This window comes from Arachis stenosperma, chromosome 10 (assembly GCF_014773155.1).
Source record: "Arachis stenosperma cultivar V10309 chromosome 10, arast.V10309.gnm1.PFL2, whole genome shotgun sequence".
Lineage (NCBI taxonomy): Eukaryota > Viridiplantae > Streptophyta > Magnoliopsida > Fabales > Fabaceae > Arachis > Arachis stenosperma.
The window spans coordinates 133,394,622-133,420,933 of record NC_080386.1 but is presented as its reverse complement, the minus strand read 5'-3'; the positions used below and the strand labels follow the sequence as shown (position 1 = coordinate 133,420,933).

The 26,312-nt window shown below is 28.3% G+C and overlaps 3 protein-coding genes and 2 long non-coding RNA genes across 7 annotated transcripts; 3 read left to right on the top strand and 2 right to left on the bottom strand.

Annotated features, from left to right (window-relative positions):
• Nucleotides 1-367: 367 nt before the first annotated feature.
• On the top strand, nt 368-1,922 carry LOC130958161 (B3 domain-containing transcription factor VRN1-like). Its single transcript, XM_057885110.1, has 2 exons — nt 368-855; nt 1,000-1,922. The coding sequence occupies exons 1-2, from the start codon at nt 757-759 to the stop codon at nt 1,819-1,821; spliced, it is 921 nt and encodes a 306-aa protein (XP_057741093.1). The 5' UTR covers nt 368-756; the 3' UTR covers nt 1,822-1,922.
• Nucleotides 1,923-2,473: 551 nt separating this feature from the next.
• LOC130954283 (B3 domain-containing transcription factor VRN1-like) lies at nt 2,474-4,739 on the bottom strand. The gene is made up of 4 exons (XM_057881017.1): nt 4,639-4,739; nt 3,177-3,714; nt 2,966-3,051; nt 2,474-2,868 (listed from the first exon to the last, which is right to left on the bottom strand). Exons 1-4 carry the CDS (start codon nt 4,735-4,737, stop codon nt 2,623-2,625), a joined length of 969 nt encoding a protein of 322 aa, XP_057737000.1. The 5' UTR covers nt 4,738-4,739; the 3' UTR covers nt 2,474-2,622.
• Nucleotides 4,740-13,846: 9,107 nt separating this feature from the next.
• Nucleotides 13,847-14,825, top strand: LOC130954368 (uncharacterized). The gene is made up of 3 exons (XR_009076289.1): nt 13,847-14,177; nt 14,295-14,552; nt 14,729-14,825. It is a non-coding gene; the product is annotated as an uncharacterized LOC130954368 (long non-coding RNA).
• Nucleotides 14,826-14,947: 122 nt separating this feature from the next.
• LOC130957880 (uncharacterized) lies at nt 14,948-21,927 on the top strand. Of its 3 annotated transcripts, none has more exons than XR_009077293.1 (10): nt 14,948-15,013; nt 15,646-15,748; nt 15,878-15,971; nt 17,384-17,467; nt 17,853-18,140; nt 19,039-19,187; nt 19,936-19,993; nt 20,136-20,208; nt 20,283-20,341; nt 21,438-21,927. It is a non-coding gene; the product is annotated as an uncharacterized LOC130957880 (long non-coding RNA). The 3 variants fall into 3 exon arrangements; XR_009077292.1 differs by having other exon boundaries at nt 21,435-21,927; XR_009077291.1 differs by lacking the exon at nt 20,283-20,341.
• A 1,265-nt stretch (nt 21,928-23,192) lies between these two features.
• Nucleotides 23,193-25,183, bottom strand: LOC130956312 (B3 domain-containing transcription factor VRN1-like). Its single transcript, XM_057883351.1, has 4 exons — nt 24,938-25,183; nt 23,979-24,522; nt 23,794-23,879; nt 23,193-23,696 (listed from the first exon to the last, which is right to left on the bottom strand). Exons 1-4 carry the CDS (start codon nt 25,034-25,036, stop codon nt 23,451-23,453), a joined length of 975 nt encoding a protein of 324 aa, XP_057739334.1. The 5' UTR covers nt 25,037-25,183; the 3' UTR covers nt 23,193-23,450.
• Nucleotides 25,184-26,312: the final 1,129 nt, after the last annotated feature.

The following is a 26,312-nucleotide window of genomic DNA, read 5'->3' as shown; positions in this document are numbered from 1 at the left end:
TCAGATCTAATACTAGATACATGACCAACTCGCTACTTTATTACTATAAAGTATATAAGCACGTATTTATATATACACACAAAACAGTGAAAAAAACAATACACACTGTACAACCAGAAGTGATATACCAAAAACTATGTTTGAACTCTTAATTATAGAGGATTAAAATGCTAGTGGTAGTTAAAAAATAGAAAGCACAAATTTAAGATATATTAATATTCTTAAAAAAAATCTTACAATTTTTAGAATACTATATATACTAAATTTGTGCTTTCTATTTCGAGAGAATTTTTTTTATTTAACAAATAAAATTTATAAAAATTGGAGAGATTAAGAATTCTTTTAAAATAATTTTTTGAGTCTTTTCCACATTTAAGAACCTGATTGATATATTAAAGATAAAACCATTTTTAACTACCGCGTTTTAATCCTCTGTAATTAAGAGTTCAAACATTGTTTTTGGTTTATCACTTATGGTTGCACGATGTGTGTTGTTTTTTCTCACTGTTTTGTGTGTATATATAAGTACGTGGAGTTGGTCATGTATCTAGTGTTAGATTTGATGACAGTTCTTTTTGGTATTGCATCGAGTACTTTCATGAGAGTAGAGACAACTCATATTGAGAGTAAAATGATAACTTCATCATCCACCACCTCCTAAATACTCTTCTGTTGCTGTCATCTTCATTCGCTTTTTCAATTAACTTGTCTTCTTACCAGAGATTGTAACTGTGTCTGTGAACAAGAAGAACATCCATGGCTTCCTCTAGTTTCCAAAGAAACAAGCATTCTCCTTCCTCTGTGACCTGTTTCTACAAGATTGTTCTCAAACAAAGCCTTGAAGATGGAAACGTTGTAAGCATTTTCTTCACTTTATATCCTTTTTACTTATAATATTATTTAATACATGCATTTCTCTTTGTGATTTTTCCCTTGTAAGGTTTTCTTTTATTTATGCTTATTACTAAGACTAGTTTCATACTTTCATTTGAATTGCAGACGGTACCAAAAACGTTCAGTGGTGTTCCAAATCCAGTGTATCTGAAGCCTCCAGATGGCACTGCATGGAAGATATACTGGTCTGAGTATGATGGTGGCATTCTATTTGAAAATGGTTGGAAAGAATTTGCCTCATATTACTCTTTGGATCGTGGCCATTTGCTGTGGTTTGGGTGCAATAAAACTTCTAACATTGAAGTACACATTTTTGACATGACTTTCCTTGAAATAGACTATCCTTCCTTGGATCACATCAGCGATGACGATTCGATTGAGATCTTGAATGAACTGCCGCCACGAGGCTGCCCGAGGAAAACAGAGAAAGCAGCACCAAAGACACCATCTGCTTCTACAAGTAAAATGTTCACAAGTTCTGCCAAAACTGAAGGAGTGAAATGGTGCCCCGAAATAGACTATCCTTCTAAGGACCGCATTGATGATGACAACATGGTTAAGGTTCAGAATGGACCGCCACGAAGAGGGCGAGGCCGTCCGAGAAAAACAGAGAAAGCAGCACCAAAGACACCATCTGCTTGTACAAGTAAAATGTTCACAAGTTCTGTCAAAACTAGGTGCCCTGAAATAGACTATCCTTCCAAGGACCACATTAATGATGACAACATGGTTAAGGTTGAGAATGAACCGCCACGAAGAGGCCGAGGCCGGCCGAGGAAAAAATTGAAAGCAGCAGCAGAAGTATCATCTCCTTCTACAAGTAAAATATTGAGTAGTTCTGTCAAAACTGGAGATGTAGAGAAGGCCCCTGATAAACAAAACTGGATGCAGTGTTGCAAGAATGAAGAAGCTAGTCAATCTGAATGAAGAATGCAGTGTTGCAGTGTTGAAAGCAGCGTACGCATATATTCCACATAAAATATTTTACATATGGCGTATTGCATTTCAAGTAATAAATATCTTATTGTTCTTAGGCTGTGTTTAAATTTCGTTCAAATGAATAAAAATTACTGTGTTGTTTGAAGCTTCAACTTAGCTACAAGTAACTTTTATGCAAATTTTTATGGTGTACATATAAAGTTGTTCAAGAGGCAAGGAAGTTCAAGTCAAATAATCCCTCTTTCTTAACCAAGATAAGGCAAACTCAATTATCTGGATCTTCCCCAGTAAGTTGACACATTTATCTCTGTCAGAAACATTTTACGTTTGATTAAATATGACATAATAAACTTGTACCAATTTACCTATTATTCCAATACAATGAATTAAAAAAAGTTATACACTCATTAAAAGTTATTTACATTGGAATTTTTTATGGAATTACTGAAACTCTGTAAATAATTAGTAACTTTCTAAAAAGTGACAAGTATAATAAATGAAGGAGAATGAGTGAAATAAGATCCAAACCATAAATTGCTTTGAAAATAAGTAGTTGGGCAACTTTTGATTAAGTACTTTGTCCAAATAACATCTTATACTACCAACAATATATAATTCTACATGTATTGTTTCTGCATGGATCACTGATATATTTCTAGTTATGGTAGTAAGGAGATAACACTGCAATGCAATCATTTAGTATGATGAAAACTAGCTATGACTCTGTTACAACTCTTGATCCCTGAACATACTCCATTGATCTGCAACACAAGTAAGCAAAGCCATTGGCTAATCATGGCTTCGACGAATATGAACCTTAAGTTCTGGATCTTGTCTGTTAATGAGCTCAAAGATGCAAACATTTCCGGCTTTTAAGTTATTTTCTTTAACGAACAAGCGCCAATTAGAGATAAGGGCATTCTTCCTATTTGGATAATAGATCAATGTTGCATGCCACTGCTTCTTTCCAACTCGTAGAATTGCATACTGCTTCGTGTTCTCGAAGTACATTCTGAAGAAACAAACTGGAAGATTCTGCAATCATATCAGAATAATTCATCATCATGGTTCACAACAGTCTCAATTTTGCATGACATACAAAGTTTGCACAGAGATAAATGAATCAACTTACTGCTGGTGATCCTGTTTGGTGCTTTTGCTTAATCTTGATGACAAAAGAAGGATTTTTCGACTTGAACTTCTTTGCTTCTCTAATAACTTCAGATGTGTACCAATAACCATAAACAAGGTATTTATGCATTTTAGAAACAAAGAAAATAAAAAAATTAAACAAAATCAGTAGAATCTAAAAAATGAAAGAATGATGAGATTATGAAACAGACCATCCATATCTGGTCTGGCACGTTGAATTATTGGCAGCTTAAGATCTGCTGTCTCTTCAGATTGACCATCTTTTTCATTCTCTACATGCAGCTTTAAGTTTTGTGTATTGGGATTTTTATCTTTATCTTTAGTTTTGATGGCACTTTTCATTATTTTGCTTGTAGAAGCACGTGATTGCTTTGGTTCTGTTATCACTTTTTTCTTCGGCTGGCCTCGGCCCCTTCGTGGCGGCGGTTCATCCAAAATCTCAACCGAGTTGTCATCACCGATTCGGCCATTGGAAGGATAATCAATTTCAAGGGCAGTCATGTCGAATATGTTTACTTTGATGTTAGAAGTTCCGTTGTACTCAAACCACAGCACATGACCATTCTCCAAAGTGTAAAATGTAGCAAACTCTTTCCAACCCTTTTCAAACAAAATATCAGCGTCACGATTAGTCCAATCTATTCTCCATTCAGTGCCATCTGGAGGCTGGAGTTTCACTGGATTTGGCATATCACCACCATATTTCCTACAGAACTTGTTTGGCATTTTCTGCAATGCCAATGAAACTGTTGTTGGTAACCATACTTAGTAAAACTCACAATCATAACACAAAATTGGCCAGATAAACAAAAATTGGTTCGACTCACTCTATTTGTATCACTCAACCTCTTAACAACCTTCTAAGAATTAGGCGTCAACGCGGATCGGATCGGATCCAATCTCGGCAATTTTTAAGTTTGGATCCGATCCTCACAAAATATCAATAAAATTTGTGGATCGGTTCAGATCGAATATCGGATATATTCGTAAAACACAAAATATTTTTAAAATATTGTTTTTATTAAAAAAATATCAATAAAATTTATTTTTTCTATTCTTTTAAATATGTTTACTCTTAAAATAATATTAAAGATATATTTTATAAATAATAAATTAAAATAATACAACATATATGATAATTATTAGCTGAAATAAAATATATAAAGAATATTTATTTATTTCTTTATTTTTGCAGATACACGAACATGTGAATCGGATATGCGAATATCTACACAAAATTCGAAATCTGATCGATTAGTATGCGGATCTGATCCGATCCGATCCAATAGTCTTGTAGATCGGATCTATATCCGCAATTTTCGGATAGTATTCGGATTAATACTGCGGATATGCAGATCGGATCTGATCCATGAACACTCCTACTAAGAATTATTCTTCCCTAACAGCAGCTTTGTTAATTGAGTCACTACTCTAACTAACAATAAAAATTTCAAAACTAAAAAAGCATAAATATTGAAGAGCATATTATGCTGGTAAGAAAAGAAACCATGCATGTGTGTGGTTGTTACATCACATAGAAAATATGACAAAAATAGTGAAACACAAGAAGTATACATGAAAAAATTTTGTATGTGTAAAATAAAAACAGTAAAAGATAAAGAGGATAAGAAGGGAGGAGAAGAAAATTCTCACAAGATATCCATCATCAAGGCTTTTTCTGAGAACAATCTTAAAGAAACGGATAACAGTAGACAGAGAATTCTTGTTTCTTTGAAAGTTAGAGGAATCCATAGTTATGGATATTCTTCTTGTTCACAAAGAATAAGTGGATATCTTAAATAAGAAGAATAAAGTTCTTTTCATAAATTTCAGGCATAATTTTTGGATTTTATATTTAATTTAAATAATAAATTGAAAGGAACAAAATTAAATTCCCAATTAAGTGCCTGAATTTCATATCGAATTTTATTTTTTTTATTTTTACATTTTAAATAATTTGAACAAAAAATAATAAAAATCAAAATAAGATTTTTTTTAAATGTGTCTAAATTTCATATATAATTCCTAAGTTTTATAACTATAATAAAATATTTTTTATATATTACTTTTGATCTATACAGTAACTAAACTCATTTAAAATTAAAACTTGCATAAGAAATATTTTTAAAGTAATACTAGTATGTGGTATCAGTAACAAAAAAATTGTATCATTTTTGTAATTCATTAAACCTATTAAATAGAGTTAGACGATGCTTATTTTTTTGGAAGTTAGAAAAAGTTATAGCCAGGAATGATTTTCTTGTTCACAACCTAGATTTCAGGCATAATTTTTGAATCGCACATTTAATTTAACAAAAGATTAAAAAATAACAAAATAAAGTTTCTGTTTTGTGCCTAAATTTCATATTGAGTCCAATTTTTTTTTATTTCTACTTTTTAAGTAATTTGAATAAAAAATGATAAAAATCAAAATAAAATTTGTTGAATGTGCCTAAATTTCAGATATAACTCTTGAATTCTAGAACTCTAATAAAATATTTTTTATGTATCATTTTTACCTCTAAAGTAACTAAACTCAATAAAAATTAAAACTTGCATTAAATATTTTTTTTAAGTGATACTGGTTTGGTATCTGTAAGAGAGACCGTATCATTTTCATAATTCATTAAATCTATTAAATAAACATAGATGATGATTTTTTTTCGAAACTAGAAAAAGTCATAGCTATGAATGTTCTTCTTGTTCACAAAAAATCAGTGAATATCTTAAATAAAAAGACAACATATAAAAAAGAACAAAGTAAAATTCTTTCTATATGCATATATTTCAGTCATAATTTCGAGATTTTACATTTAATTTAAATAAAAGATTGAAAAGAATAAAATTAAGTTTCCTATTATGTGCTGAGTTTCTTTTTTTCTATTTTTATATTTTAAGTAATTTGAATAAAAAAGGATAAGAATTAAAATAAAATTCTTTGAATGTGCCAAAATTTTATACACAATTCTTAAGTTTCATAATTCTAATGAAATATTTTTTAGATATCACTTTTGACCTATGTGATAACTAAACTCATTTAAAATTAAAACTAGCATGAGAATATATTTTTAAAGTGATACTGATATGTGGTATCACTCTATTTGTATCACTCAACCTCTTAACAACCTTCTAAGAATTAGGGGTGAACACGGATCAGATCGGGTCTAATCTCTGCAGTTTTTATGTTTGGATCCGATCCGATCTGCACAAAAGATCAATAAAATTTGCGGATCGGATCAGATCGAATATCGGATATATCCGCAAAACACAAAATATTTTTAAAATATTATTTTTATTAAAAAAATCAATAAATTTATTTTTCGATTCTTTTAAATATGTTTACTCTTAAAATAATATTAAAGATACATTTTATAAATAATAAATTAAAATAATACAACATATATGATAATTATTAGTTGAAATAAAATATATAAAGAATATTTATTTATTTCTTTATTTTGGCAGATACGCGGATATATGGATCGGATATGCGAATATCTACACAAAATCCGCAATCGGATCGATTAGTATGCGGATCTGATCCGATCCGATCCGAATCGTCTTGCAGATCGGATTTATATACGCAATTTTCGGATCGAATTCGAATAAATATTGTGAATATGCGGATCGAATCTGATCCATGAATACCCCTACTAAGAATTATCCTTCCTAACAGATCACATAATTTTTGGATTTTATATTTAATTTAAATAACAATTTGAAAGGAACAAAATTAAATTTTCTATTACGTGCCTAAATTTTATATCGAATTTTATTTTTTTTTATTTTTATATTTTAAGTAATTTGAACAAAAAAGAATAAAAATCAAAATAAGATTTTTTTAAATGTGTCTAAATTTCATATATAATTCCTAAGTTTTATATCTATAATAAAATATTTTTTATATATTACGTTTGATCTATACAGTAACTAAACTCATTTAAAATTAAAACTTGCATGAGAAATATTTTTAAAGTAATACTAGTATGTGGTATCAGTAACAAAAAAATTGTATCATTTTCGTAATCAATTAAACCTATTAAATAAAGTTAGACTATGCTTTTTTTTTGGAACCTAGAAAAAGTTATAACCAATAATGATTTTCTTGTTCACAACCTAGATTTCAAGCAAAATTTTTGAATCACGCATTTAATTTAGACAAAAAATTAAAAAAGAACAAAATAAGGTTTCTGTTTTGTGCCTAAATTTCATATTGAATCTAATTTTTTTCTATTTCTACTTTTTAAGTAATTTGAATAAAAAATGATAAAAATTAAAATAAAATTTGTTGAATGTGCCTAAATTTCAGATATAATTCTTGAATTCTATAACTCTAATAAAATACTTTTTATGTATCATTTTTTACCTCTAAAGTAACTAAACTCAATAAAAATTAAAACTTGCATTAAATATTTTTTTAAGTGATACTGGTTTGGTGTCTGTAAGAGAGACCGTATCATTTTCATAATTCATTAAACCTATTAAATAAACTTAGATGCTGATTTTTTTTTTCAAAATTAAAAAAAGTCATAGCCATAAATGTTCTTCTTATTCACAAAAAATTAGTGCATATCTTAAATAAAAAGACAACATATAAAAAAGAACAAAATACAGTTCTTTCTATATGTATAGATTTCAGTCATAATTTCGAGATTTTACATTTAATTTAAATAAAAGATTGAAAAGAACAAAATTAAGTTTCCTATTATGTGCTGAGTTTCATTTGAACAAAAAAGGATAAGAATCAAAATAAAATTCTTTGAATGTGCCTAAATTTCATACACAAGTCTTAAGTTTTATAATTCTAATGAAATATTTTTTAGATATCACTTTTGACCTATATGATAACTAAACTCATCTGAAATTAAAACTAGCATGAGAAATTATTTTTAAAGTGATACTGATATGTGGTATCACTCTATTTGTATCACTCAACCTCTTAATAACCTTCTAAGAATTAGGGCTGAACGCGGATCGGATCAGATCGGATCCAATTTCCGCAGTTTTTAAGTTTGGATCCGATTCGATCCGCACAAAACATCAATAAAATTTGCGGATCGGATCAGATAAGATATCGGATATATCTGTAAAAATACAAAATATTTTTAAAATATTATTTTTATTAAAAAAATATCCATAAAATTTATTTTTTCTATTCTTTTAAATATGTTTACTCTTAAAATAATATTAAAGATACATTTTATAAATAATAAATTAAAATAATACAATATATATGATAATTATTAGTTGAAATAAAATATATAAAGAATATTTATTTATTTCTTTATTTTTGCAGATACGCAGATATGTGGATCGGATATGCGAATATCTACACAAAATCTGCAATCCGATCGATTAGTATGCGGATATGATCCGATCCGATCCGATAGTCTTACAGATCAGATCTATATCTGCAATTTTTGGATCGAATTTGGATAAATATTGTGGATATGCGAATTGGATCTGATCCATGAATACTCCTACTAAGAATTATCCTTCCTTAATAGCATTTTTGTTGATTCAGTTACTACTCTAACTAACTAACAATAAAAAATTCAAAACTAAAAAAGCATAAATATTGAGGAGCATATTATGCTGGTAAGAAAAGAAACCATGCATGTGTGTGGTTGTTACGTCACATGGAAAATATGACAAAAATAGTGAAACATAAGAAGTATATATGAAAAATTTTTGTATGTGTAAGATAAAAACAGTAAAAGATAAAGAGGATAGGAAGGGAAGAGAAGAAAATTCTCACAAGATATCCATCATCAAGACTTTTTCTGAGAACAATCTTAAAGAAACGGATCATAGTGGAAAAAAATTCTTGTTTCTTTGAAAGTTAGAGGAATATATAATTATGGATATTCTTCTTGTTCACAAAGAACTAGTGGATATCTTAAATAAGAAGAATAAAGTTCTTTTCATAAATTTCAGGCATAATTTTTGGATTTTATATTTAATTTAAATAAAAATTTGAAGGGACCAAAATTAAATTCCCTATTACATGCCTGAATTTCATATTGAATTTTATTTTTTTCTATATTTACATTTTAAGTAATTTAAACAAAAAAGAATAAAAATCAAAATAAGATTTTTTTGAATGTGTCTAAATTTCATATATAATTCCTAAGTTTTATAACTATAATAAAATATTTTTTATATATCACTTTTGATCTATACAGTAACTAAACTCATTTAAAATTAAAACTTGCATGAGAAATATTTTTAAAGTAATACTAGTATGTGGTATCAGTAACAAAAAAATTGTATCATTTTCGTAATCCATTAAACCTGTTAAATAAAGTTAGATGATGCTTATTTTTTTGGAAGCTAGAAAAAGTTATAGCTAAGAATGATTTTCTTGTTCACAACCTAGATTTCAGATATAATTTTTGAATCGCATATTTAATTTAGACAAAAAAAATAAGATTTTTGTTTTTTGTCTAAATTTTATATTGAGTCCAAATTTTTTTAATTTCTACTTTTTAAGTAATTTAAATAAAAAATAATAAAAATCAAAATAAGATTTGTTGAATGTGCCTAAATTTCAGATATAATTCTTGAATTCTATAACTCTAATAAAATACTTTTTATGTATCATTTTTTTACCTCTAAAGTAACTAGACTCAATAAAAATTAAAACTTGCATTAAATATTTTTTTCAAGTGATACTGGTTTGGTGTCTGTAAGAGAGACCGTATCATTTTCATAATTCATTAAATCTATTAAATAAACTTAGATGATGATTTTTTTTTCCAAACTAGAAAAAGTCATAGCCATGAATGTTCTTCTTGTTCACAAAAAATCAATGGATATCTTAAATAAGAAGACAACATATAAAAAAGAACAAAATAAAGTTCTTTCTATACGCATAGATTTCAGTAATAATTTTGAGATTTTATATTTAATTTAAATAAAAGATTAAAAAGAACAAAATTAAATTTTCTATTATGTGCTGAGTTTCATTTTTTTCTATTTTTACATTTTAAGTAATTTGAACAAAAAAGGATAAGAATCAAAATAAAATTATTTGAATGTGTCTAAATTTCATACACAATTCTTAAATTTTATAATTCTATTGAAATATTTTTTAGATATCACTTTTGACCTATATGATAACTAAACTCGTTTAAAATTAAAACTAGCATGAGAAATTATTTTTAAAGTGATACTGATATGTGGTATCAATAACGAAAAATTGTATCATTTTCATAATCAATTAAACCTATTTAGGCTCAATTTAGATAAATAGCTTAATTAAACTCTTTTTAAAAAAATATCTTAAATAATAAATTGTTATATTAAAAGTAGCTTATAAATAAGTTATTTTGTATTTGAATTTTTAGTTTTAAAAGTACTTATTTTATAGAAATGTGATAAAAAAAATAGTAGTATTATGAGAGAAGTCATTTTTTTAACTTCTCTATAAGCTCTTAAATAGTTTCTTAGAAAGCTGCAATTTGGTTTTGAAACTTGCACCAAACATTAATACTACTACTTTTCATAAATCAAAAGTTCAAAAAAATTACTTTTGAAGTTTTCCAAACAGACCCTAAATAAAGTTAGATGATGCTTATTTTTTTTTGGAAGCTAGAAAAAGTCATAGCGAAGAATAATGTTCTTGTTAAGAGAGAATAAGTGAATATCTCTAATAAGTAGACAACATATAAAAAAGGACAAAATAATGTCTTTGTACGCGCCTAGATTTCAGGCATAATTTTTGAATCCCACATTTAATTTAAAAAAAGAATAAAATAAAGTTCCTGTTATGTGCCTAAATTTTACATTGAGTCTTATTTTTTCCTATTTTTACTTTTTAAGTAATTTGAATAAAAAAATTATAAAAATTAAAACAAAATTCATTGAATGTGCCTAAATTTCAGACATAATTCTTGAATTCTATAAATCTAATAAAATATTTTTTAGATATCACTTTTGACCCATTGTTCAATAGCTAAACTTATCTAAAATTAAAACTTGTATTAAATATCATTTTTTAAGTGATACTGATATAGTATTAATAACGAGAGACTGTATCATTTTCATAATTCATTAAACCTATTAATTAAAGTTAGATAATATTTATTTATTTATTTATTTATTTATTTATTTGAAGTTAGAAAAAGTCATAGCCATGAATGTTCTTCTTATTCACAAAGAATCAGCGAACATCTCTGATAAGAAGACAACATAAGAAAAAGAAGAAAATGTGGTTCTTTCTGTACGCATAGATTTCAGGTATAATTTTTTGATTTTACATTTAATTTAGACAAAATTGAAAAGGAAAAAAATAAGATTTCCTATTATGTGTCTAAATTTCATACGGAGTCTCACTTTTTTCTATTTTTATCTTTTAAGTAATTTGAACAGAAGGTAAAAGAAAAAAAGATTCGCTGAATGTGCCTAAATTTCAGACATAATTCTTGAGTTTCATAACTCTAATATAATTTTTTTAGGTATCATTTTTTACTTATACAGTGACTAAACTCATTTAAAATTAAAACTTGCATTGGATATCATTTGTTAAGTGATACTTGTATGTGGTACCAGTAACGAGAGAATGTATCATTTTCATAATTTATTAAACCTATTAAATAAAGCTAGATGATACTTATTTTTTTTTAAACTAGCAAAAAATCATAGCTATGAATGTTCTTTTTGTTCACAAAAAATTAGTAGATATCTCTAGCTAATAAAAAGACAATATATAAAAAAGAACAAAATAAAATTCCTTTTTATGCACATAAATTTCAGGCATAGTTTTTGGATTTCACAATTAATTTAGACAAAATTAAAAAACAAGAACAAAATAAGGTTTCTTATTAGTGCATAAATTTCATACTGATTCATATTTTTTTCTATTTCTACCTTTTAAGTAATTTGTACAAAAATTGATAAAAACGAAAATAAGATTTGTTGATTCTTGACTTTTATAACTTTAATAAAATATTTTTTAGGTATCACTTTTGACCTATACAATAACTGAACTCATTTAAAATTAAAACTTGTGCTGGATATTATTTTTTAAGTGATACTAGTATGTGGTATACCATATTATTTTCATAATCCATTAAACCTATTAAATAAAGTTAGATGATACTATTTTTGGAAGCTAGAGAAAACCATAGCTATGAATGCTCTTCTTATTCACAAAGAATAAGTGAATACCTCTATTAAGAAGACTATAGTTAAAAAAGAATAAAATAAGGTTCTTTCTATGCGCCAAAATTTCAAACATAATTTTTGAGTCCCACATTTAATTTAGACAAAAAAATTAAAAATAAAAAGGTTCTCTATTATGTAGTTATGTGCCTAAATTATATGCGGAATCATTTTTTTTATTTCTACCTTTTAAGTAATTAGGACAAAAAATAAAAAATAAATTTAAAAATAAGATTCTTTAAATGTGCTTAATATTTCGGAAATAAAGCTAGATGATGCTTTTTTTTCGAAGTTAGAGGAAGTCATAATTAAGAATGTTTTTGTACAAAAGAATTAGTGGATATCTCTAATAAGAAGACAACATATGAAAAAGAACAAAATAAAATTCTTTTTGCGCGTCTAAATTTCACAGAGTTTCACTTTTTTCTATTTTTACCCTTTAAGTAATTTGAAAAAAAAATGAAAATAAGATTCTTTGATTATATCTAAATTTCAAAAATAATTCTTGAGTTCTATAACTCTAATGAAATATTTTTTAAGTATCACTTTTGACCTATACAATAACTAAACTTATTTAAAATTAAAATTTACACTGTATATTATTTTTGAAATGATACTGATATATAGTATCAATAACAAGAGACCATATCATTTTTATAATCCATTAAACTTATTAAATAAAATTATATAATACTTATTTTTTTGAAAGACAGCGAAAACTATAATCATAAATGTTCTTCTTTTTTACAGGGAATAATTAGTGGATATCTCTAATAAAAGAACAGTATATAAAAAAGAATAAAATAAGGTTCTTTCTATGTACTTAGATTTCATACATTATTCTGAATTTTACATTTAATTTAGATAAAAAAATTGAAAAAAATAAAATAAGGTTTCTTAGTTTCTATGCGCCTAATTAAATTTTATATTGAACCCCACTTTTTTTTATTTCTATCTTTTAAGTAATTTAGACAAAAAAAATAAAAATAAAATAAGATTCTTTAAATGTTTTTAAATTTTAGAAATAATTCTTTAGTTATCTAACTCTAATGAAATATTTTTTAGATATCACTTTTGACGTATAAGATAACTAAACTCATTTAAAATTAAAATTTGCATTGAATATTATTTTTGAAGTGATATTGTTATATGGTATTAATAATGAGTGACAGTATTATTTTCATAATTCATTAAACCCATTAAATGAAACTAGATAATACTTGCTTTTCTTAGAAGCTAGAGGAAGCCATAACCGTAAATGTTCTTCATGTTCACATGAACCAATCAATGGATCTCTAAAAAAAGATCAAAATAAGGTTTCTTTCTATGTACCTAAATTTCTGACATAATTTATGAGTCCACTTTTAATGTAGACAAAAAATTGAAAAAAACAAAAACAAAATAAGGTTCCTTTTATGCATCTAAATTTTATACATAATTCTGAATCTGAATCTCACTTTTAATTTAGACAAAAAATTAAAAAATCTCTCTATATATAATAGGAGAGCAGTACATGGTTCATTACTCGACAAGTGTTTAGCCTCTATAATCGACACGTGGCAAAGCAACAAAAGCAGATCTGTGAATAAGGTAATTGAGCGGGAGTTTGATTTAACTTCAAATTCAAAATCATTTTTCAGCTTATTCTTATCCTCATATATATATACATTAAACGCGAAGAGAAGACCAAAAAAATTGTTAAACGCAAAGAGAAGATGAGAGACAGAGCAGCAAGTCTTGGTAGAGGGAGTAGTTGGCGCTGGCAAGGGAAAGACTTCCTCCAGCGACTTTGTAGAGATGAAGAAAACGACGGTGAAAAAAGAAAAGTCGAAGGAAGAAGGAGAAGAGGGTGGCGAGGATGACAGTGACGGTCACAGAGAAGGAAGCTAAGTCTACAGAGAAAAGAAGAGGAATGAGGCGACGGCGGTGATAGAGTCCACGGTCGCTGTTCGATCCGTAGAGCTACGTCCTCCGTGGGACGGTATCACAGCTATTTTTTCGCCGGTGGATGTTGCGAATGAAGAATGGTTAGTTCTCTCACTCGGACATACTTTATTTTATTGTTTGACTGGTTGAAAACGCTAATTGAAGTTGAATATGGCTTTTCATGTTAATATCTTCAAAATGGCGTGCCGCACTTGAAGAAGAGAGATTACGAGATGTCGACGTCGGCAATGGTGGAGCTAGCCTCCTATCCTCGCCAATGACACCTATGAAATGATGCAACAAAGGAGTGGAGCAAAAGAGACAAGCTTTTGGTGGTTTAAAGTCACTATCTCAAAGCATCAGAAGTGGCCAAGAAAAAAACAATCATTTTGGGACTAGAATCTTAGCAGCAAATTGATGACACCGGTGATGAAAACTGAGAGCTTTGATATCCTATCTTGGGCGGTATTACAGAGGTAATTCACTTTTAAAAGTTAGAATAGCCACACAAAATCATTGTGTTTCTATGAAATCAATGAAACTGAGGAAGTATTTCCTTGATCTTTAAACTTTACCAGAAGGCTGTGTTTTCATATATCTGAAAAATTACAACACATTTAGAAAATTTATGTTATTTTTTTTTTGTTTGCAGTGGTAGCAGGTAATTAGGAGCTAAAATCATGTTTAGGAAATTCACTAAATTTTGCTGTTGTCAGTGAATATAGTTGTGAATGAACTAGACAAGACCTTGCAACACCAAAGAAAAGCCACTTTCTGAAGGTGAGAAGAGGTATATATCTTTGGTTTCTTTATTTTATTCAAATTTTAATTGATGATTTCATTCTAAATATTGTTTTGTTTTGGGAAAATAAAGGAAGAAGAAAATTGTGCTTGGGAGTTTAATGAAAGCGTGGTGAGGCCTGGTGGTGATGATCAGGTTATTTTTGTCATATGTAAATATGTATTTTTTCTAATATATAATAGGAAAAATAAAAATTCTTTCCTTATTAATGCCCTTGATTAAATTGGTGAGTGTTAGTTATAATGTTGGGCATTTTGTTCAAAAAAGTGATTGCTTCAATCCTGTAATTGTGGTAACTGATTACGTATTTTTTGGCCTTTTTTGTTTAATAGTTAAACAAGATGAGGTATTACTCTTTTGTCTTCTAAACATTTGTAAATCTAGACTTGGATTCCATTGTTTGTTTGAAATTCTATATGCAAATTCATAATAAAAAGCACTTATGTAAAATATTTTGGATCTATTTTTTATTTTTAAATTTTTTGCTTTGTTATTTCTTTAAATTTGTTTCAGATTTACATGTGCTTCCCATAAGTTGACAAGGAAAAGTGAGATAATAACATACTAAATTTTGTAAGATAATAACATACAGAATACGACATACATATTTATATACTAAGATGAGATGCATGATAGTAAGTTGGGTGTTTTAATATTAGTATTGGTATTTGTATTTTGATATTGTCCCTTAAGTGTTCGTTTATTTAACATAGCTTGAAGATTTAGAGATTTTTAGTTTAATTCTTAGCTATCATCCTTATTTTTAGGATAAGGAAATAGAGTGGAGCAAGAGGCCAAGGCTTGGCTCAGAAGAAGAAATTTAGTTTAGCATCTGTGTCACTCTTTGTATGACTACAAGCTATATGAAGGGTTAGTATATAATTTTATCGATGTTATATATATACATTCTTATACTTTACAACTACTTTACTCCCCTTTCTATGTTAATCTGATTAATTCTGTTTCAACTCATGTTATTGGATCTTCATTTAAACTCAGCTTGCCTCCCTTATAAACTATGGAGATGGTCCCATCTACTGCTGTTAGCAAAGTGTTACGTAGAGGAGGGGCAAATATAACTAATTTCAGGAAGGTATGTTCTCCATAGTTAAATTTATTTTTTTCACTAAATGTTTGAGGGGTTGAATTGTTTGTTCTAAATATAATTAAAATGTAAAATATATGCAAAATAAAATTTATTTTCTTAGCTTAGAATTGTGACTATCTTCATTGTGGATGATATTCTTTTTGACAGGTGAGGTGGTTTCTGAATTATTTTTGTCATTTTAATTCACTTTTTACTATTTTTTCATGGTTTGGTTTGTTTTCATGATGGTATAACTAATAATTTGTTTCCTTTTGTTGTTCATTATTTTTATCTATTTTTGTTTGTTATAAAAATGTAATTGAAGCTTAACGATTATCTCACTAAGTATATGTCTTTAAGAATACATACTTCATCATTTAAAAGCATCGATAAGAACTAAAAACAGTTATGGTTAATACTACAATTGTATAGGGAGCCATTGCTTAGTCAAGCATGTAATGCATTTACAGTGATGAACAACTATGCATTAATCTATATTCCTTGATATTTTATGGGTCTTGAAGTGTGGGTCTCTCTTTGCATCCAGCCAATATTTTCAAGTTTGGTATTTTTTTAATTGAGCTTGAGATATGACTGCATGATGTAATATTGGCAATTTATAAGTAATCCTGTTTATTTGAAAGATTTTTGGTTTATTTTCAAAATTGATTGGCTTAAAATTGGGTGGTGGTGTGTAATTTACATTTTGTTTTCTCATGATTATCTGATTTCTTCTAGGCACATGGTAGGTTTGATGTGTGTGCTTGGTTATGTTTTTGTTGAAAATTTATATCTAAACTTTAATTCTATTCAGCCACACCTATAATTGAGAGAATGGAAAGTAGCAATGAGCAAGAATAACATTCCAAATTCTAATGGATGCCTGGACAATTTTGCAACTTTGGAGACGAAACTTTAATCTATTTATTATTATTTGGCATTTGTAATAAATAGTACTCAAATAATATAACAGATAAAAAGAAGAGTAAATATTTGCTGGCTTTAATTTTTGTTTTTGGAATTACCTGATTTTTTTCATTGGTCTATTTATATAAGTTGTTGCATTGGCCTCTCTTCCTTAATTAGTTTCTTAAAATTTAAACATAATTTTCAATGTGCTGATAATTTGTGTTTTGTTATTTTTCAACTATTTCTATTTTATGTTATATTTACACAACCTTCCAAAAAGAACCAATTCAAAGCAAGTATTAGATTCATCCTATAAAGAGTTTTACTTGCAGTTGATATGTTTTGCTAAAACTATAACCAAGATTCACATTATTATCTCAAATTGCTTGGGTTGTTGACATCCATGTTGCAATTGGGGATTTAGATATATTTTTCTTTTAGCAATGATAGTGATAGCAAGTAGAAGATAGTTACTTGAAAGTTTGTCTTAAGGCTTCTCTTATTGACAGTATCTTAAGGTGGGATGTCAAGGTTTTGGGGCTTAGTTTGGAGTTGGAGAGAAAGGGGAAGAAAATGGGCAGCTCACCAAGGAGGTATTTTATTTTATTTTATTTGAATACAAATAAAATATTTGTGAATATAGGTAGGTAATCAGAAGTTCTATAATTCCAATGGAATTCAAAATGAATTGAAATGTTCAATGAATATTGGTATTGTTTTTTTGTCTTGCTGAAGTTGGATACTAACATTTTTTTTTGTTTTCTATGGAGAGTAATGGGGCATTTTCTACTGACATGAAACTTCTTCATCCTTTTGGCCTTAATGCTTATGTTGTCTAGATTTAACTTTTGAAATTTGAAATTAGCTGAGCGTAAAATTTCCCAAAAGAGCTTTTGAATATATCATTTGAAAATTCTCCATGCTCTCATTCCTTCATTTTGTTTCTCTCATTCCACCGGGTGCTTCTACGTGATGAAGGTGGTGGACACGGATGCGGTGCAATGAAACTAAAGTATATATATTCTAAGTATATGAGTTGGGCCCAGTTGTTGCTATGCTGTGTCGGATAGGGCATCCTCCTAGCTCGAAGAGGAAGCCAAGTCATCCTCCAAAGGCTGCTCCTGCTGGCGGTCCGGCTGCTGTTGCTGTGGTGGCAGCTGAAGCTTCAAGTGGCGACTCCTGTTCGTTGCTGTCTCTGATCCTGCCACTGCCGTGACTGCATTGCGGCCGGCACCCATGGTTGTGCCTGCTATTCATCACAACCAGGTCAGTCACGTAAGCTATGAAGTTTTTGATATATATTTGAGTTGGTTTTGTTTCCCATTTTGTCCTTTATTCTTTGTTAATCTAGAAGTTGTTGCATTGGCGTTTGTTTCTTCTTGGTTTTTTAAAATTTAAACATGATTTTTCATTTGTTCAAATTTCTGATTTAATATATGTGTTGATAATGTGTTTCATTAGTTTTGAATTAGGGTAAGGTCGTGTATTCTTTATTTCGATTTGAGGAAAAGGATTTGACTTTGGAAATTTTCTGTGGTGACTTGTTGGGCTTCTTTGATTTGATTTATGTCTTTGTTTGCTCTAATTTTATATTATAGTTTGTTTCTTTCTTACATATGTTGTGTGTCTTCTCATACAATTTTGATGAACCATTTTGTTTTTTCTTTTAAAAAATTTAAAAACAATTTCATTCTTCATTTAAAATCTCGAGAAAAGGACAATTCCATTTCCACTCCTAGGATTGCCAACAGTAAAAGTCTTTTTTTTGTTCTTTTCATATTTTACGAAACAATTTTTATAGCAATTACTTTTGACAATATTATTACTTTTGACAATATTATTAGTAAAAGTCCTTCTTTGGTTCTTTTCTCATTGAAGTTGTCCATGGTTCCTTTGAAAAGTATTCTTTGATTTATTCTCATTTGTTTTCATCGATAGTTGTAAACATTCAAGTTTCTTCTGATTCTAAAAGGTCTAAACTAGACAGAATTGAAAAGGAAAAATAAAAGCTAATTGTTGCCAAGCTATGTATTCTATGAGGCATATCCTTTTTGGCACCTCTTGCCTAAAGGTGTGTCTTTATTTTACCAGTTTAAGTTGGAGTGAAAATGAACCTAATCCATTAATTCTTTTATCTCATATTATAAAATTTCTTTTCTAACAGAAGAATTTAGAAGAGCATTTGGAGAATACCAATGTGGATGATTCTAGCTGCTGTTTGCAGTTTTTGCGGGTTTGATATTTACTTCTAAATGATGCATTGAAGCTTTATAATATATAGAGCATGAAGTGATAAATTATCCAACACTGACAGTAAGTGCTACAATAGCAACAACTAATCCTATTTTATTTGCAACATGAGAATCCAAAACTTCTTACCATTAGAAAATGAGGTGGATCTATTGTTAAGTGATTACAAAGTAAAGAAATGACTTCCGATATCAACGTTGGATGAGGTTATTACTAAGAAATTAAATGTTGAATCCATTCGTTATTATAATTTATCATAACACAGAAGTATGTCATTGTCATTTGACTGCCACTTTTATGAGTTGGAATATTCCTCTTAATTCATATTATTTGCTGGTTTTACTTTTTAGTTTTGGAATTAATTAAATAATATTTGTGCTGCAATTGTTCTTTGAAAATATTTTTTCCCTTATATTTTTTTCATCTTGCTTTATGTCTAGATTATGTTATAGATCTTTTATTTAGTCAATGTCTTAATTTTTGCTTGAAATGGTATTGCTATTCTAATTTAGCTTTTCGCTATTGCTTTTGGTTTGTTTTCAGGATGACATAATTAATCATTTGTTTCATTTTGCTGATATTCATTGTTTTGTGTTTTTTTCTATTTATTTTACTTTGTTCAAAAAATATAATTGAAGCTGAAAATTTCTGTTACTAGGTGGTAGCCAAGTAACTATGTTGAAGCATAATTTCTTATTGGGATTTTGGTCTCTGATCATTGCCTTATTTGATCTATACTTATTTCAGTTTATAGGTTTGGTGTTTGATATTGATAGAAATGTTTATATCACAAATTTCTTTTCTCTAGCAGATTCTATGATGAAAATGCCATGTCACTGACATTTAGTATTTTTGCGGAGCTGATTGAGGTTTGTCTTTGTGTTGAAAAGTTAATTCAAATATGTATATATGCTGTTACATGTAAATATAAAATTCCTTTTAAGAAGCTGTGGTTACTAGGCACCATCCTCTTTATCTTTTTATAGTAAGAAATATTTTTGCATTTTGTAGGAAATGCGAATTAAGTCATGTTCTATTGTGTTTGTTGCATTTTTTTGCTCTGTCAAAGGCCTGTCCATACAAGGTATTTCATGTAATTTTTAGTCATCTAATCTATCATTGACATATAGAGATTTGATTTATGACCTATTAAAATAGATATTCCCATTGCAATGACTTTTACTATTGAAGTAGGACGTGAAACTCCAATTCACATGGTAATTCATCTTTCTTTTTATCTTTATCTTAGGCTAATTATGAATTTTGCTTTTTCAAATTCCATGCTTTCATCTTCGATCGATAATATCTTTTACTGCAGATTTTATTAATACTTATTGGTTTATTTTTTTCTTATTGGGAAGCTTACATATTCCTTATCATTTTAATTGCTCTGTTGTTTCATGATAACATTTGTGCATTGAGTTGTTCTATTGTCTATATGCGGGAATTTCAGGCTATTGATACATTTTTTGGATTTTTTATTAAATTTGCAAATCCATTTTCTTGGGTGGTTGGATAATTTTTCAGATACATTTCTTGGATTTTTAGTTCTTGAGAAAGAGAAGGCAAAAAATAAGTGTTTAATTTTAGCTTTGTTTGATGTTTTAAACTCCTAATGCATCCTCACTTTTGTTCTTCTCTTTTTAGCCATTGAGAATGCTATGACTATGACTAATATTCCAAAGGAAGAGGCAGTTTGTAAAATTTGTGCTTATTATAATAAAATATGCTTTACTGAATTTTATAAAATATTAGAGGTAAATATTAGGTAAGATATCAAGGACTTACCCAAGAAAATGATGCTTTCTTCGTTGATGGATTTATTCCTCTGTTTTTCACCTATTCTATTTTTTTTTCTTTTTTAATTATGATATTAATGCTGTTTTTGAATCAATTTGATGCAGGATTCAAATTTTCTACTATTATGAATTGTTACTATTTTGTGATAAAAATTTTTACTAACAATTTTGTCTTGGTGATTCTATTTTTTGAAAAGCTTTCAAGTTTAATGGACCATCAAAGTTTCTATATTTGTTTTTTGTGTGCTTTTCGTTATAAGAAGATTACTAAGTTACTTAAAGATCAGATTAAGAATTTGGTCCCTCAAAAGTACACTTGACATGAGATTAAAAAAATTTGTGGTATTTTCAACCTTAAAATGCATTTCATAGTTCATCTTAGAAAGATGTTATATCTATTTGATTAAATTTGGGATTTTAGACATAAATATACTCATTTTCTAAGGGTTTTCGACATCAATTTTTTTTTTACTTATATAAATCTCTATATATTAATATTATGTCTTTTTAGCAGCAGCAGCAACAAAGACAAAAATTCTAGCAAATGAGTAAGAGGATCAATTCTAAGAAATGAGAACTTGCTTCTTTAATGATAGAAAAGCAGGCAGTCTCTTAGCATGTAGGATAATCTCCTATATTTCTCATACTGTTAATGAAGGGTCTTAGATAAATACTTTTTGCTTATCTTACTTCATAGAAGTGTGTATTTATTTATTTATTTATTTTAGTTTTTTGGAGACGTTCTGTGCTCTTTGTTGTTATTACTTTTAAAGTGTTTTGAGTTTTATTATTTCATTGTATTACTTTGAAGTTGAATCATTCCAATTAAAGTAATTTTAGCCCTAAAAGCATGAACTAGAAAATGGTAACTTAGAAATTTAGGATATATATGTTATGCTCACCAAAGACAGGTTATAGTCTTGTATTTGTTATTGGACCTATAAAAATAATAGAAGGTTGAGGATAACTCTTTGACTTTTTTTTCCATGAAAGTATTTACAGACCAAAAGCCAAGATTATTTTCATAACTTCATTTTCAATTGATTTCAGTTAAGCAACAAGTCATATAACTTCTGTTGAGATGCTGATAAATCATGTTAAATGTGAAGGCCATGGTTTTATTGAATGAATAAATTTTCTGTTTTGGTGTCATTTTAAATGTGGAGGCCATGAGAATTTGGTTTTGATCATTATATATTTTTCTACTGGTATTTTTAGTATATTATGTAAAATATTTCAGTTATTGTTAGAGAAAGTCAATCATATATTTTATTACTAATTTATAGGCAAATGAGTTTTTTAAAGAAAAATCAATTGAGTGTTTTATATGTGAACATAATTTGATGATTTGTAGTATTTTAAATTTTAGAATAATTTTTTTCTATAATAATTAAAAATTTTGACATTTTAATTTAATAAAAAACGTTTGCATGAATAATAAATTTTTAGAATTTAAAATGATTAAAATAATTAATAGACAAACGTATTAGATTTTAGACTAATTTTTTTTGTTATGGAAGTAGAAGTGATAATACCTTAATTATCTTTGTATGGTCAATCAATGAAATGCAATTATAATGATTTCAAGTGCTTTTCTATTTGAGGTCTCATTCATTTTGTATCAAATATCAATATTGGTATTTTATACATATAAAATGGATTGGTTATAGTAAGTTGTGAAATAACATAAAATTAGTGTGGGATATTAAATTTCATGATTTTTTGTTATAAAAAGGGGCATTTATAATTTTTAACCTCTTATGAATATTATACAAAAAATCACTCAATGTATTCTATATTTTGAAAAGATTAAATAGCGTGTAGTAAGAAATTATCTTAAAATTTTTAAAAAGATTTTATTGCTATTTTTCGATTTTAATTAATATACTTTTATATATAAACATTGATATTTATTAAATTTGTAATTTTTTTATATGAAAGTTGTGAAGCATTTTAGGTAATTGTTGCAGTGTTGTTCTCACTATAAACCAGAAATTAGAAAAGTACCTATGGATCTTATTTCATACACAAGATTGTGTATTGTAATGGACATATTCACATAAAATTTGACAGAACTTATGAGTATGCAAGTATATCTTACGTAAACTAAGCGAAATGAACTTTTATCAATTAGTCCAATACAATGAATTAAAAAAAAGTTATACACTCATTAAAAGTTATTTACATTGGATTTTTTTATGTAATTACTGCAACTCTGCAAATAATTAGTAACTTTCTAAAAACCAATAAGTATGATAAATGAGGGAGAATGAGTGAAATAGGATTCAAACCATAATTGCTTTGAAAATAAGTAGTTGGATAACTTTTGATTAGGTACTTTGTCCAAATAACATCTTATACTACCAACAGTCTCTAATTCTATATGTGTTGTTTCTGCATTGATCACTGATACATTTCTAGTTATGGTAGTAAGGAGATATCACTTCAATGCAACCATTTAGGTGTGATGAAAACTCTTGATCCCTGAACATACACCATTGATCTGCAACACAAGCATTGTCATTCGCTAATCATGGCTTCGACGAATATGAACCTTAAGCTCTGGATCTTGTCTGTTAATGAGCTCAAAGATACAAACATCTCCGGCTTTTATGTTATTTTCTTTAACGAACAAGCGCCAATTAGAGATAATGGCACTCTTCTTATATGGATAATAGATCAATGTTGCATGCCACTGCTTCTTTCCAACATGTAGAGTTGCAGACTGCTTCGTGTTCTCGAAGTACATTCTGAAGAAGCAAACTGGAAGACTCTACAATCATATCAGAATATTTCATCATTATGGTTCACAACAGTCTCAATTTTGCATGACATACAAAGTTTGCACAGAGATAAATGAATCAACTTACTGCTGGTGATCCTGCTTGGTGCTTTTGCCTAATCTTTATCACGAAAGAAGGATTTTTTGACTTGAACTTCCTTGCTTCTCTAATAACTAAGGTATTTATGCATTTTAGCCACAAAGAAAATATGAAAAGTTAAACAAAATCAGTAGAATAAAAAAATGAAAGAATGATGAGATCATGAAACAGACCATCTATATCTGGTCTGGCACATTGAACTATTGGCTGCTTAATATCTGCTGTCTCTTCAGATTGACTATCTTCTTCAATCTTGATCTTGACATGCTGCTTCAAGTTTTGTGTATTGGGGCTTTTATCCATGTCTTTAGTTTTGATGGCTCTTTTCATTTTTTTACTTGTAGAAGGACATGATTGCTTTGGTTCTGCTATCACTTTCTTCTTTGGCCGGCCTCGGCCCCTTCGTGGCGGCGGTTCCTCCAAAGTCTCAACCAAGTTATCATCACCGATTCGGCCATTGGAAGTATACTCAATTTCGAGGCCACTCATGTCGAATATGTTTACTTTGATGTTAGAAGTTCCATTGTACTTGAACCACAACAAATGACCATTATCCAAAGTGTAAAATGTAGCAAACTCTTTCCAACCCTTTTGAAACAGAATCTCATCACCATTATTAGTCCAATGTATTTTCCATTGAGTGCCATCTGGAGGCTTCAGATACACTGGATTTGGCATATTATTACCATGTTTCCTACTGAACGTGATTGGTATTTTCTGCAATGTCAATGAAACTGTTGTTGGTAACCATAATTATCAAAACTCAATCTAACACAAACCTGGCAAGATAAACAGAAATTGATTCCATTCACTCTATTTGTATCACTCAACATGTTAACAACCTTCTAAGAATTATCCTTTCCTAACAGTAGCTTTGTTGATTCAGTTACTGCTCTAACTAACTAACTAACTAGCTAACAATAAAAAACTCAACTAAAAAGCATAAATATTGAGGAGCATATACTATGCTGGTAAGAAAAGAAACCATGCATGTGTGTTGTTGTTACCTCGCATGGAAAATTTGACAAAAATAGTGAAACACAAGAAGTACAAATGAAAAATTTTGTATTTGTTAAACAAAAAAAAAAAGTGAAAGAAAAAAAAGAGGACAGGAAGGGAAGGAAATTCTCACAAGATATCCATCATCAAGGCTTTTTCTGAGAATAATCTTGAAGAAACGGATCACAGTGAAAAGAGGATGCTTGTTTTTTTGGAAGCTAGAGGAAGCCATGGATGCTCTTCTTGTTCACAGAATTACAGCCATGGATGTTCTTCTTCTTCAGTGGATCTCTCTAACTAAGAAGACAGCATCTGAAAAAAACCAAAATAAGGATCTTTGTACGCCTGAATTTCAGACACAATTTTGGGTAAGAACAAAATAAGTTCCTCTCTCAAGTTCAGACTTTGAGTCTTATTTTTTTTATTAATTTTTTTTAAATAATTTAGACAAAAATTTAAAAATACTTAAATTTTAGACATAATTCTAAGTAAGAAGAAGATAAAATTCCTTTTATGCACTTAAATTTCAGACTTAATTTTGAGTTTTACTCTTTTTTATTTTTATTTTTAAGTAATTTAGATAAAAAAATAAAAAATTAAGACTTTTTATAGTATCGGTTTTGTTTCCAACATTTGGGATAAGTTTTAAAGGTCCCAAATATTTCAAAATTAACTCAATGTTATTCTGCCGTTAGGAATTCGTTAATAGAATTGACGGCGAGACAAAATTGAGACGATTTTAAAACATTAGGGACTTAAATAGGACGAAAACGTTGGGGACAAAAACGAAACATAGAAATAAATTTTGGTTTTATCCTTTAATAATATCAATTTTTTCTGTACATAGTAGGGGTGTTCGCAGTGCGGTTTGGATTGGTTTTGAGTTAAAAATTCATCCGATCCGAATACTAATTTTACTTGCGGTGCCATTTGGATTGGATGTTTTTTTTTTAAATCCGACCCGATCCGATCCAATTTCAAGCGGTTTTGATGGGATTGAATTTGCGGTTTTATAAATTAAAAAATTAAATACAAATAACAAGTCTCAAAATCAAATTTTAAATAATCAACAATGACATAACAAGTCTCAACAATATATTAAAAAGCCAACAATAATATAACAATAGAAATAAAATTATAGGTTAGTTAAAATAAATAAATAAATAACATCTTGAACATAAAATATTTATTAAATAATAATAATACATGAATAATATAAAAATATATAAAAAATTGAACATATTATAAGTATAATTGTAAATATAATAATAAAATAATAATATTATAGCACATTGTGCGGTTTGGTTAGATTGGATCGGTTATGAAAAGTAGATCCAAAATCCGATCCGATCCAGCGGTTTGAAAAAAACAGAATCCAATCACATCCGAATTAGTGCGGTTTTAATCAGTTTTCGGTTTAGATTGAATTGGATGATGAGCAGTTTAATTTGGATCAGTTTGGATTTGAACACTCCTACTTCATAATATTCAATTATTTTTTAATCACG

Excerpts from the sequence above, each read along its gene's own strand:
- LOC130958161 (XM_057885110.1), top strand. The coding sequence starts at position 757 with ATGGCTTCCTCTAGTTTCCAAAGAAACAAGCATTCTCCTTCCTCTGTG. Across the intron at positions 856-999 it reads GCCTTGAAGATGGAAACGTT|ACGGTACCAAAAACGTTCAG; the intron begins GTAAGCATTTTC and ends TTTGAATTGCAG.
- LOC130954283 (XM_057881017.1), bottom strand. The coding sequence starts at position 4,737 with ATGGATTCCTCTAACTTTCAAAGAAACAAGAATTCTCTGTCTACTGTT. Across the intron at positions 3,052-3,176 it reads TGCCAGACCAGATATGGATG|TTATTAGAGAAGCAAAGAAG; the intron begins GTCTGTTTCATA and ends ACACATCTGAAG. Across the intron at positions 2,869-2,965 it reads ACCAAACAGGATCACCAGCA|AATCTTCCAGTTTGTTTCTT; the intron begins GTAAGTTGATTC and ends ATATGATTGCAG.
- LOC130956312 (XM_057883351.1), bottom strand. The coding sequence starts at position 25,036 with ATGGCTTCCTCTAGCTTCCAAAAAAACAAGCATCCTCTTTTCACTGTG. Across the intron at positions 24,523-24,937 it reads GCCTTGATGATGGATATCTT|AAAATACCAATCACGTTCAG; the intron begins GTGAGAATTTCC and ends TTGACATTGCAG. Across the intron at positions 23,697-23,793 it reads ACCAAGCAGGATCACCAGCA|AGTCTTCCAGTTTGCTTCTT; the intron begins GTAAGTTGATTC and ends ATATGATTGTAG.